The sequence below is a fragment of the Cucurbita pepo genome, chromosome 4, assembly GCF_057944985.1.
Source record: "Cucurbita pepo subsp. pepo isolate OVF chromosome 4, ASM5794498v1, whole genome shotgun sequence".
NCBI classification, from domain to species: Eukaryota; Viridiplantae; Streptophyta; class Magnoliopsida; order Cucurbitales; family Cucurbitaceae; genus Cucurbita; species Cucurbita pepo.
Genome location: NC_141801.1, coordinates 7,651,341 through 7,664,697, shown reverse-complemented (window position 1 = coordinate 7,664,697; position 13,357 = coordinate 7,651,341). Strand labels below are relative to the sequence as shown.

Below are 13,357 nucleotides of genomic sequence, written 5' to 3'. Positions count from 1 at the left end.
TCATCACTCTCGTGCCTTATCATGTGTATATTATTTTCATGTACATCAATAACCATAATACTTTCAACTACTCTTGCCCATAACCATTTCAATAAAATATAGACAAATTTAATTATAATATTGTTTAAAATGTGGAAAATTCAACTATGTTCATAACATTATTTAAAAAACATGAAGATATTATCCACAAATAATGACACTATATCTAAAAAGCAGATTCTTTCAAGATATGATTCCCATAAATTATCATGCATCAGCAATTTGGAAGAAGTTTATTCCCATAAATGACAATAACAGGATCAACTACTTCCACTATAAGAAGTTTATTCCACATCCCATTTTATGCACCGAGTAGAGGTTGAAGATAGCTCAAGGGAAAAAGATGGGTGGCACTACAATGACTTCTTGCTTCCTCTTGCTACCTCTTCTATTGCTTGTTATGGTGAAGTTTCACAAAGAAAAAAACAAGCTACTAATTCAAAATTTAGTGTTGTAACTTGTTCATGTGAGAATCTCGGGTCATGGGTCTCGTAGGGTTTTGGTCGAGTTGATGAGATGAGGCGTTGAGTTGACTTGCAAGGAAGATACTTGTTGTGTCGATGTGGTGCTATGCTCAACACTCTTTGATCATTGAGTAGTAATACTAATTGTGTAACAGCTCAAGCCCACCGCTAGCAGATATTGTCCTCTTTGGGCTTTTCCTTTCGGGTTTTCCCTCAAGGTTTTTAAAACGCGCCTGCTAGGGTTTCCATACCCTTAGTGTTTTGACCAAACCGATGTGGGATCTCACAATCCACCCCCTTCAGGGCCCAGCGTCCTCACTGACACTCGTTCCCTTCTCCAATAGATGTGGGACCCCCCAATCCACCCCCTTTGGGGCTCAGCCTCCTCGCTGGCACATCGCCCGGTGTCTGGATCTGATACCACGTGAGATCTCATATCGGTTGGGGAGGAGAAGAAACATTCTTTATAAGGGTTTGGAAACCTGTTCCTAGTAGACGCGTTTTAAAGCCTTGAGGGAAAGCCCAAAAATAACAATATCTGTTAGCGGTGGGCTTGAGCTGTTACAAATTGGGTTGAACATAGAACTTATCTCGTTCCCCGCAAATGCATTAAATGTTTGTGTCATCTTCCTTGCATGTCAACCTAACACTATGACTTGACTACGAGTCTACATGAACTAACTCAATGTTCATAACTCAATGCTATCTAACATCATATGAGACTCATTATATCTTCATCTCTAGATTTTGAAGTTCCTAATTACTTGTTGCATATTTTGCAGTTTGGTGAAGCAAGGCAAGCCTTTAGTGAAATTGAAGAGAAGAACAAGCAAATTGAGTTGCATGATCATATAGAAGCAACAATTAAAGCAAAACCCATCATAAAAATGGTGACCAAAATGGCTAATGATCACAATTCCCATGATACTCATTCATCTTCATCTCATATGGATCACATAAACCCTTTACTCATAGTTTTTTTCACCATAAATGACCTAAAACAAGGCAAAAAACTCCCAATTTACTTCCCTAAAAGAGACCCATCAAAATCCCCACCATTATTACCCAAAGAACAAGCTGATCCAATCCCTTTCTCCCTAAAAAAACTCCCTCAAATCCTCTCCTATTTCTCCTACCCTTCAAACTCCCCTCAAGCCCAAGCCGTTAAAGAAACCCTTGAACAATGTGAACTCAAACCCATCAAAGGAGAGACCAAATTTTGCGCCACTTCCATGGAATCAATGGTCAATTTTGTAAGAACAGCCTTTGGCCCAAAAACCCACTATGAAGTTCTTACCACTTCACATCTCACAAAATCCAATGTCCATTTACAAAACTACACGTTCATTGAAGCCCCTAAGGAAATTGCAGCGCCTAGGCTCGTGGCTTGCCATACGATGCCGTATGCATATGCGGTTTATTACTGCCATTACCAAGAAGGTGACAATAATGTATTGAAGATTCAATTGGAAGGTGAAAATGGAGATAGAGTCGAGGCTTTGGCCATTTGCCATATGGATACTTCGCAATGGAGCCCTAGCCATCCGTCGTTTCAAGTGCTCAAAATCCAACCGGGGACTATCCCCGTTTGCCATTTCTTCCCGGCTGATGATTATGTGTGGATTCCGGTACCAACTTCAAACTCTGAATTATATTAAGTGATGAAAATTGGGAATAGTTTGTTGAACTCGAATAAAAAAAAAAAAAAGTTTGATTGTACGTGTTCAATTAGTGATTGAAGTATGTATTAGTGTGTTTATACGTAGATGAGTAAGTTTGAATTTCGTATCTTCAACTATGCAATGTAATAAAAGTTTAAATTTTGTTATATCTTAGTTTAAACGTCTTTTTAGTGTTTGAACTTATTTATTATTTTTTGTTCAAACTGTAGCAGTTAGAACAATCGACCTAATTTATTCTATCATGTGAGAAATGTGTCAAGCATGTTAAATTGTCTAGTTGTTGCAATTGATTATACCCAGCATATGGTTTATGATTATGAGCTTCTTTATGCATATGTTATCAAGATATTGTGTGTGGGAGCGGATAGAGGGTCACCAACTAACCTCTAGGAGTCCTGCCCCTTATGTTTATAAGCAAGATACAATATAGGGACTATTAAAAAGTTAACCTCTAATAGTGAATTATTTAGATTGGTATGGTATGCATTTGTATCGTGGTAGTTGGTAGCTATGGGGTCGCACCGTCCATACATATAACATGTATGATGATATGCGTGTCATTTTATTCAGATACTATTTGGGGGGACTGTTATGAGATCACAACTATCTTCTAGAAATGAACTTGTCTAGTTAAAGGTAAAGGTCTACATTCGTAGCACAGTAGTTGTTGTCTCCGCCACGAGGTCACTTTCCTAACGGCTAGAAAGTCATCTACTAATCTCAAACACGAACTTTATTTTTTGACAGGGTTCTTATATCTAGAGGTGCATCAACTACAATGTATTATCTTATCCGTTGCAGAGAATAGTAAAGAACACTCCTAGACTAGCTCAACCAAAAGTAAAACCTCCACGTTTAAGATAAGCTCAAACGAGCTCATGGAATATTAGGAGACCATAGCCTAAAGGATTTCGTAACATGATTTATGAATGGTTATAGCCCTACAAATGAGACTACTTAGAATAGGTAAATTATCATCATCAACTTTTATTTTAATACTTTTATGGAATCTCTTTTTCCTTTGATTTTTTTCTTCTTTTTTCTTGATTTTAGGAGCATTCTTTATGTTTGAATCAGGGGGTTCTTTAGGCATTTTGTTCAATAGAAACACATTTGGCCATTTAACAATTAAAGAGACTTGGCTGCGAGTCAGAATCTGTAAAAGTCGAACTTACAGGAATTCATAAGTGCAAAAAGCTCACCACATCTAATTATAAATCTCCAAAACAACAAAAACAAATCGTCTGATTCACTTAAATATATAGCTTTTATAGTCAAAGACACTTCACTATAACTAAATACAAGACTTAGGAGGTTTTTTCCTGAAGAATTGCAATTACATAAACATTGTTCAAGAAGTTCAATGAGTCCACTACAAAGGGTCACTAAAAAGAGAGATGTTAACCAACCATGGTGCGTTTTCGGCCTCGCTGACGCACTGTAAAATCGAAGTGAAAAGCAAGAGAAGTAAACTAAGAAATCATAGGGAATAAAACAGACAATGAATGATAAAAGACGGGATTGCTACCTTGAGCTAATTTGTTCGAGGTTGACGACCACTGTTTCGAAGTCTTCCGGTATGAAGCAAGAATTTGCTCCATCTATAAAATATGTAAGAACCATCAATGTATATCAATTTGGGTATCAATTCAGCCCAGTTTGTCAACAAGTAGTCATAAGATTGCATGAAAATCACTAAAACAAAAAACCAACAAGAGGGCCAACTAAATGACATCCTAAAACAAGAGCTAGAGGAACGGCCATATGCCTGAGGGGAGGGTGAAAGAAAACCCTCTTCAACGTATGGCAACAGTCCCGGTTACGGGCTAAACTACACCCCGCCCCCAACGGCCTCCAAAAACCAGCCCCAAATTGAGCAAGCAAACTAACAGAAGAAAATTGTGGGTCGTTTATTGTAATACAGCATTAGTAAACTGCAGCCCTCACGACTGAGTTAGACTAAGAAAGGGAACCACATTTTATAGCTACGCTACGAATTCTACCCTGAGATAACAGTAGAGTTGCAAGAGGGAAGGTTAGAAAAATACACTTAACAGAATGAGAGAAAATTGTTAATTTATTTTGGTCATTTAGCAGAATATGAATATGTCAGCTTGCAGGAGAGAATCCTGGGAGGAATTTCAATATCCCTCTTTTTGCATAGTCCTAGGATTAGAGAAATATGATGAGAATCGTCAGAGGAATGGGCACAGAGGGCATGATATAATAGTAAAATTGCATGGAGGATAGTGTTTATATGGCTAGCAGAAGGCCGGAAGTCTGTTAACTTCTTTTGTCATTCAGCAGATAACTTCGTGCATGAGAGAAGCAAGGGGTCTTGATTCATAGTTACATCTTTTCGGTACTTCCTATCTAGATAGATGTAGCAGCCCAAACCCACCGCTAGCCAATATTGTCCTTTTTGGGCTTTCCATTTTGAGATTCCTCTCAAGGTTTTTAAAACGTGTCTGCTAAGGAGAGGTTTTCACATCCTTATAAAGAATGTTTCGTTCTCCTCCCCAACCGATTTGGGATCTCACAATCCACCCTCCTTCGAGGCCCAGCGTCCTCGTTGGCACTCGTTCCCTTTCTACAATCGATGTGGGACCTCCCATTCCACCCCCTCCTAGCGTCCTCGCTGGCACACTGCCTCGTGTCCACTCCCTTTGGGGCTCAGCCTCTTTGCTGGCACATGACCCGGTTTTTAGCTCTGATACAATTTGTAACAGCTCAAGCCCACACTTAGCAAATATTGTTCTCTTTGGGCTTTTCCTTTTGGGCTTCCTCTCAAAGTTTTTAAAACGCATCTGCTAAGGAGAGGTTTCTACACCCTTAAAAAGAATACTTCGTTCTCCTCCCCAACCGACGTGGGATCTTGGGATCTCACAATAGAACTCTAACAGTTATCTCCTCCTATCAATCACTAATTCTATTGCTACACGCAGGTGGATAATAAACATCATAAGTCTTTACCACACAAATGTTTACATTTATAGAAAAAGAATCTCTAATTGGGAAGGACAAAAAAAAAAAAAAAAAAGAAAAACTTACAGCAAACCAAGTGCAAGGGAAACCAACTTACGACATTGCCACATGAAGAATGCATCGATAGCAGTGCTCGTTCCAACACATATAGATCAACTGCTTTATCTTCAGGAATAGTTGAAGTAAAGCTCAGACCAAAATCAATAAGGACCTGAGAAAAGACAATTGCTCTTATGACAGAGATCAATTTATTACAAATCTTAGCACGACAAACTAAAATTTCTCACATTGTAAATTATTATAACCAAAGATTCAACTCACAAGTTCATTGGTACTACTCCTGACCAACATGTTAGACGTCGTCAAATCACCATGAATTAAACCACCATCATGCAACTTCCCAATTGCAACGCCGATCTGCATTGCAATGTCCTTCAACTGTTTCGAACCATCACCACTTGACCCAATTTCAAGTAATATATCTTTCACAGAACGACCTTCCACGTACTCAAATGTCAGGGTATATAGTATCGGATCAACAGCATACAACACTGGAGTAGAAACCGCAAGTCGCCTAGCTTTGGTCATGCACCTTGCTTCCTATATCATTTAGTTTCAGTCAAACATATGCAAGACAATCTTTTCGCTAGTTATTTCTTCAACTACAAAAAGGCGTTTCATTAGAAGAAAACAAACTGCATTCAATCGCTTGAGTGTGAGTTTGGAATCCAGAGATGGATGTCTATATTTCTTTGAGAAGCGTTCCTTAACAATCGATCGCCTTCCTACGAAAGTAGACTCAAACACTCTCTGCAAGGTAAGAACAAAAAACAATATAACAAAAGACCTGTGTACTTAATACCTAAAATTCGTAAGATGAGTTTGGTATAACTTTTGGAACAATGAAAAACATTTTTCAAATTCTTCACTATGTTTGCTTACAAAGTGAAAATTAATTCTGAAAGTTCCAAAAAACTTAGTTAGTACTTCTTCCAAAAATGTTGTTTATAGAATAATCTCCCTTTTCCAAAGAACATCCCAGATTAATGGACTAGAGATTCAGACTTACAGCTTCAGCTCCTTGCTTAATTAAAACGAGTGAGCCATCATTACTATCCGTCTTTATCTCCATAACTACAGCAGGCAGCAGCAGCAGGATGTGTTGAATAACAAAATAGAAGTTCCTGGAAGAAACTTCCAAGTTATTAATTCTACAACCAGAGCCCTAAACATGAATCCCATAGTGTGAACATATAAACCTACTAATAAACTCAACAAATTTGCAAGAAAAAAATGAATTAGCCAGTAGTTCATACACTCGGAAAATTGGAATCAAGAGAAGGCAAGAACAAGCAGAGTATAGAAGAATCCCATAAACGAAATTATGATACACGTTAGAGAAACTCACCCGAATTAACTCTTAGAATCGATATGAAATCAAACTGAAAATGAAAGAAATACAACTGCAAATGAGAAATAGGAGCCGAACGAAGCCGCAAGTCCTCGTTGTCGCTGGTAGTGTGGTGGTTTAAAGAGGAAGTTTTTGTAAAGATTAGAACCCAAAATTCTATTAGTCCCCAATTCGAAATTCTATTTTAGCCAACAACCCTAATGGAAGTCAAAAAGCCAAAATTAATAAATAAATAAATATTATATATTATTGTCAGCAACCCTAATGAAATTCTTTAAAATTGTTTCTCAGTGACCAATAGTGATTGATTACTCTCGATACACACCGTGTATAACCCTTACCACGAAAATAATTTTCAACAATCACCCATGTGACCAATAATAGCTAGCTACATGCGCAGCGTGTAACCCTTACCACATTTATTTCGTTAAAAAATCATAACATGCACATATGCGGTCCAAAAACAATTATTTCCATGATCAATAAGCATGACAACATACAACAACATTCATATAAAAATCCGTATAATGGCATACACATCCAATCGTATTTTAGAAAACAAAACAGTTTAGTTTCAATAGGAAAATCTCTTACATCAAAACGCTTTCCTTAATCACTACTAGAAATATTGGTTCAACCCTAACTTAGACTGAACCTACATTAACATATCTACAAATTAATCTAAACTGCACAAGGCATGACACTACCAAAAATTTTGGGCTTTAATTCTCATCGTCCTCTAATAGAATACATGGCCTCAATTCCTACTTTTACAACACAGATCGTTGTTGGTGCTTCGACTTCTCACCTTGGTACTTTGGTTACTGTACTGAAAGTTAGATATAACCGTTAGTGGTACGTCAAATCCAGAATCGAGATTGGGTTAAAAGTATCAAGCCTCACGAAAATAATCGTTCACTCTTCCCAGCGGCAACAGCAATGGCTGCTGCAGTAACGGTGCATAGTGGCACCAACTGTGAGCTACCGATGCTTTTGGCGGTCATGGGTGGTCGCGTTGACAAGGAGATGGGTCTGTCATATATCGTTGTAACATAGACACATGAAATATTATGGACTCCTGCAAGAGCAGGTGGTAGTGTCAAACGATAAGCGACTCGTCCAACTCACTCCAAAATCTCAAATGGCTCAATATAGCGTGGTCTTAACTTTTCCTTGCATCCAAACTGAAGGATGCCCTTTATAGGTGTCACTTTTAAGAATACCTTGTTCCTCACTATGAACTCAATATCTCTTCGTCTCACATTCGCATAACCTTTTTGCCTACTTTGGGCCGCACACATCCTAGTTCTTATCTTTTGGATAGCCTCATTAGTAGCTTGGACTAGGTGTGGACCCACCAACTTGCGCTCTCTCACTCCGTCCCAACACATTGGGGATCGACATCTTTTTCCATACAGGGATTCAAACGGTGTCATTGTCAATCATCACTTGATAACTGTTATAATACACGATTTCCATAAGGTGCAAATGAGTGTCTTAGCTACCTGCATAGTCCATAATACATGCTCGCAACATATCCTCTAGGGTTTGGTTTAGACGTTTTGTTTACCCACCTATCTATGGGTGGAATATTGTACTAAACCCCAGTTGCGTACCCAATGTGTGTTGTAGGCTCCTCCAAAGTTGTGATGTAAAATGGGAATCTTAATCTGACATAATTGACACTGGTACTCTATGCAATCTGACAACTCCCCTCAGGTACAATTGAGCCCACGGGTCTATAGAATAAGTGGCTTTACCGGGCAAGAAGTGTGCAAACTTCGTGAGTCTATCAATCACTGCCCATATGATTGTATTGTTAGGTTATGGAGTCTGCTCTCTTATTTATAGCTTGGTCAACGGTTATATCCGATAAAGCTATATTTGGTAAAGCTATATATAGTAAAGCTATATATGGTAAAGCTATATCCGGTAAAGCTATATATGGTAAATAGCTATATATAGTAGATGACTAAATCTGGTAAAGCTATATATAGTAAACTAAACCATATATATATATATATATATCTAGTCCGGTAGAGCTTTGAAAATGTACTTTCTATTCTTATACTCTCTCTTGTTGTACATACCTGAAGTCATCAATAAAAAAAATCCTTTTAGCCAGAGTTCTCCTTGCAATTTTCTCTATCCTGTTCTTTGTGTTCATCCAGATCGAGCGTGTGCGTTGTTGTGCGATCCTAACAACTGGTATCAGAGCTAACAACTGGTATCGATCCCAACACGTATAGCCCTTGGTTGTCCCAAGCACCCAGCGATAAAGTCCATTGCAATATTCTCCCATTTTCATTCTGACACATTAAGAGGTTGTAACAATCCCGAAGGTCTTTGCCTTGGAGCTTTAACATGTTGACAATTGAGACATTTTCTTACAAATTCAGCTACATATCGCTTCATATTCCGCCACCAAGAATATTGCTTCAAATCCTTATACATCTTGGTACTCCCTAGATGTATTGAGAATCGCGAACAATGGGCCTCGGTTAGAGTTACTATCCTCAATTCCTCACTGCTCGGCACACACAACTGTCCATGATATATAAGAGTCCCTTGCCAGATGCTAGCGAAAACTCCTTAGTCTGTTCTGTGATTAATAACCTCCATTTCTTGATCAATTTTGAGTCCATCTATTCCTCATCAATAATGCGGTGTCTCGATATTGGTTGTATTGTAAGCTAGGCAAATTGTGTAGTGACGAACATGGCTACCTCGACATGTTCCATATCACGATCATGGTCGTGGTTAGTGATTAGTGTCGATGTACGTGGTGATTTCCTACTTAGTGCGTCGCCCACCATATTGGTTTTTCCAAGATGATAGACCATCTCCACATCATAGTCCTTACTAAATGTAACCACTTTCTTTGTCTCATATGTTCTCTTTTGAGGTGAAGAAATACTTTAGGCTTTTATGGTCAGTGAAAATTTTGGATCTTCTCCCCGTACAGATAGTGCCTCCAAATCTTTAACGCAAACACTACTAATGCTAGCTCAAGATCAGGAGTAGGATAATTCTTCTCATATTCTTTTAGTTGACACGAGACATAGGCGATAACCTTCCCATGTTGCATGAGGACACATCCCAACCCCTTCTTCGATGCATGGTTGTATACTACAATGTAATAGCCCAAAAATAAATAAACAAATAAACAAATAAAAATAATTATATAAAAATAATAATAATAATAATAATAACTCCTCAACCCATCCGCCAGAAAGTAAAGTAACAGTTACTGCAAAAAGAAACAGAAAAACAATAATGGTTAGATTTACTTGAAAAAAAAATGACCTTTAACCAGTTGAGATTCATCGAAGATTTACGTCAAGATATATCTTGATCGTATATATTAATTCTTCATTTTCTTTTATCCTATTTTTTTTAGAAATCACAACCAAATTATAGTTAGATCTTCATTGAATTATTACAATGGTTTAGCTTTGAGATAGAAACTAATGGTCTAGCTCTAAGTTAGAAACTAAATGTCGATCATTTATAAGTAAATCATGTCAGATTAGTAATATTAGATTAAATTTTTATCAGCAGCCAAATGAATAGATTAAAGATAGAATGACCAAGAAACACTGAGATAAGGAAAGATTTAGAACAGTAATTCACTCGAAATTTGGAATGCATGAAAACAGAATTAGAAGGCAACAAATAAAAAAAAATTAGGGAATTAAAAGCCACATACTAAATATAGAGGGAAAGGTAAACACAGAGGGTAAATACAGAGAGTAGTAAAGCCGAGAATAACTTGAAATAGCTGTATCTACTTTCTTATACAATAGTAACCATGAAAAATAAGATTTTTAATAAAAATATAATTATAGATATATAACATTTCAGACTTTTAACAATAGACCAATGTAAATTAGAGAAATAATGTTGTAGTGTTCAAACCTGAAACTAATGTCATGGGCTCATATAGGTTAACTCGGATTTCAAAGGACGGAATCGAACTTTCATTAAAGATATATTCGTAACAACGACTTAAGCTAGCCAATTAAGTGACCTTACTATCGGCATAGTTATATTTAATGTTGACACGTGCCCCATGGGTCTGCACGTGTCATATATATTAATATGTGTGAATTGTCTGTGGATTGATATGTTTCTTATATGTTATGTATATGTTATAATATGTGAATTGTATGATAATAATTACGGTACGATATGTTCAAGGATATGTTTGAGATAGGATACGAGAAGGATGCACAAAAGGAAATGTAACGATAGGAGTAAAATACATTCATGAAACGTTAAGGTTAGGTTACATACCAGAGTGATATGGATAAGAGAGATTGATGAAAGAATATGGTTAAGCTACGGGTAGAAAGGGATAGGTTTGTGATAGATTGATAGAACGATAGCGTTAGGTTACGTTCTTGTGATGATATGACTGAGGTACGTTCACGTAATGATATCTCTGTGATAGGTATAAGAACGTTAAGGCTATGATAAGTTAGAAAACGATATGACTACGATTTACGTTATGACTTGTTTATGATATGATACATTGTGATGCAATATGTCATGGTATGATGTGTATATGATGAAATGTTATGTTAAAAGCATAGAACGTTATGTTAGGTCTCTTAAATTGTGTGTATACAGCATGATATGAATGACATGAAATTACGATAAATGGCATGAAATATAACCCCGTTAGAATTATGTATGATTTGAGAACTGAAGAATGAGAAACAATATGATATGAATGATGAATGATATCTGAAACGATATGAAAAATGATATGATATGTACATAATGCTAGCGGGGTTGTATTAAAGGATAATGAAAATGGAAAAGTTTTGGGACCTCATGCATGTGGGGGATACCCCTATCCCATCACGAGGGTACAGACACGTACATCCAATGGCAGGACGACGATAGTTATGCTTTGCATAGCGCTGCCGTGACGGTTACTAGTTCTAACAGGTTCCGGCATAAGGGTCTCCCAGAGTATGCCCACCGGATAAGGAAAGTGGCCCAGCGGTATGCGAACTAGCTGGTGAACCCATACTCACACGTACGGGCTGTGTGTAGAGTATATGGTACAAGTCCAAAATTACTCATTAAGACAGCACCGTAGGGAAAACGAAACGAAACGAAACGAAAGATAGGTCCCATCCTTTCATTGCATGTGATTGTTGCATTTAACCCCAATAGTGGGGTCACTTACTGAGTATTTCTTTTAACTACTCAAGTCATGTGCTACTACATTTTTCAGGTTAAGGCAAGGCATTCCTGTATGGCTGACAACGGCATCGCAACTCGAGACCATGGCACATGCGTAGGATAGTGGTAATTATTTTCTTAGACTTAGGCTAGAATAGGATGTTTTTAACTTCAACTTTTATTCTTTTTATTTAGACTTTTGTTATGTCGTTTTAAAGATGTTTTCGAAACACTTTCCATGGCTGTGTTTTAAGATAAAGGTTATGTTTTATGAAATTTTAATAAGTCTTCCGCATTCAATGTTTATGGTAAGTATACAGTAGCGACCTTAAATTAAGCAAAAAATTTCGGATCATTACACTACAAAGTCCCCCATCTCCTGTCAGCATGGTTTAGAACTAGTGCTAACACCAATCTCTGCTTTAAGTTCTTGGAAGCTATCTTCACATTGTCTACTTCATGTAAATGATTTTCCCTTCTTAGTCAATTTTGTGAGAGGGGTTACAAAAATCTAAAGAAAATAGGTTGAAAACGAGTTTTGATTGAAATCTAAATTTTTTTGAAGTTTTAGGAGACTTACGCGAGGACATGCAACTGCCGGAGGAGAGAAGAATGTGTTCGCCTCAATGATCGACACATTTTGAGTGTTGGGTGGAGAGGCGCGTTTGGCTTCAGATCACGATGCATGTCGCGGGTTAGCCCAACTCAAACTGTATTCGATCCAAGATTCATGTGCAACTTGGCTTAGTACCTGCGGTCCGACTTGACTTGGAGCGCTTATTAGTGGTTATCACATGTCACTCCTAGATATTCAAAGGTAAAGATTGTGTTCGCGGGGGCTTGGAAGCAAGCTCTACCTGCACACTGACTAGCCTATCCACGAGTGTATCACAATATATCATATCATTAACATGTCAATTTATCACATATCTCATACCATAACATATTCTATATCATTTCGCAAACACTTCGTAGTCATATCGTTTCCATATGCATTTCTTAGCCATATCGTTTCCTAAACTTGTCATAGTCTTATCGTCCTTATACATTTCATATTCGTATCATTTCATAAACATACCTTAGTCATATCGTTTCCATATGCATATCCTAGCCATATCGATTCTTAAACTTGTCATAGTCTTATTGTCCTTATACATCTCAGAGTCGTATCATTTCATGAACATACCTTAGTCATACCATATCCCAACATATCCTAAGTCGTATTGTTTCATGAACATATCCTAGTCTTACCATTACAGGGACGCATCCTAATCATATTGTTTCATAAGTGTATCCTATTCATACCGTTACAGGAACGTATCTTAACTATATCGTTCTATCAATCTATCATAATCATATCCTTTTCTATACATAATCTAACCATATCGCTATGTCAATCATATCTTAGTCATAACATTACTATAATGCTCCTAATTTTCTTAACCTAATTAGTGACGTCACCCATACATAAATAAATCATTAAGCGGAAGTTCATCATAAATAACTTTGAAAAACAAAACGAAGTCTAACATAAAGGTCCAAAAATCCAAACCAAACATGTCTGCGAGAGTAAAACCTTC

The 13,357-nt window shown here is 37.3% G+C and overlaps 2 protein-coding genes across 4 annotated transcripts; one reads left to right on the top strand and one right to left on the bottom strand.

The window, feature by feature from the left end:
- Positions 1–302: 302 nt before the first annotated feature.
- On the top strand, positions 303–2,331 carry LOC111793914 (BURP domain protein USPL1). Its single transcript, XM_023675986.2, has 2 exons — positions 303–442; positions 1,286–2,331. Exons 1-2 carry the CDS (start codon positions 383–385, stop codon positions 2,159–2,161), a joined length of 936 nt encoding a protein of 311 aa, XP_023531754.2. The 5' UTR covers positions 303–382; the 3' UTR covers positions 2,162–2,331.
- Positions 2,332–3,373: 1,042 nt separating this feature from the next.
- Positions 3,374–6,766, bottom strand: LOC111792274 (Protein kinase superfamily protein). Of its 3 annotated transcripts, none has more exons than XM_087122992.1 (7): positions 6,579–6,766; positions 6,240–6,432; positions 5,867–5,980; positions 5,492–5,770; positions 5,268–5,381; positions 3,714–3,786; positions 3,374–3,623 (listed from the first exon to the last, which is right to left on the bottom strand). In XM_087122992.1, exons 2-7 carry the CDS (start codon positions 6,300–6,302, stop codon positions 3,586–3,588), a joined length of 681 nt encoding a protein of 226 aa, XP_086979118.1. In that variant the 5' UTR covers positions 6,303–6,432; positions 6,579–6,766; the 3' UTR covers positions 3,374–3,585. The 3 variants fall into 3 exon arrangements, with proteins under 3 accessions (XP_086979118.1, XP_023529407.1, XP_023529406.1); XM_023673639.2 differs by having other exon boundaries at positions 6,240–6,395; XM_023673638.2 differs by having other exon boundaries at positions 6,240–6,354; positions 6,579–6,765.
- Positions 6,767–13,357: the final 6,591 nt, after the last annotated feature.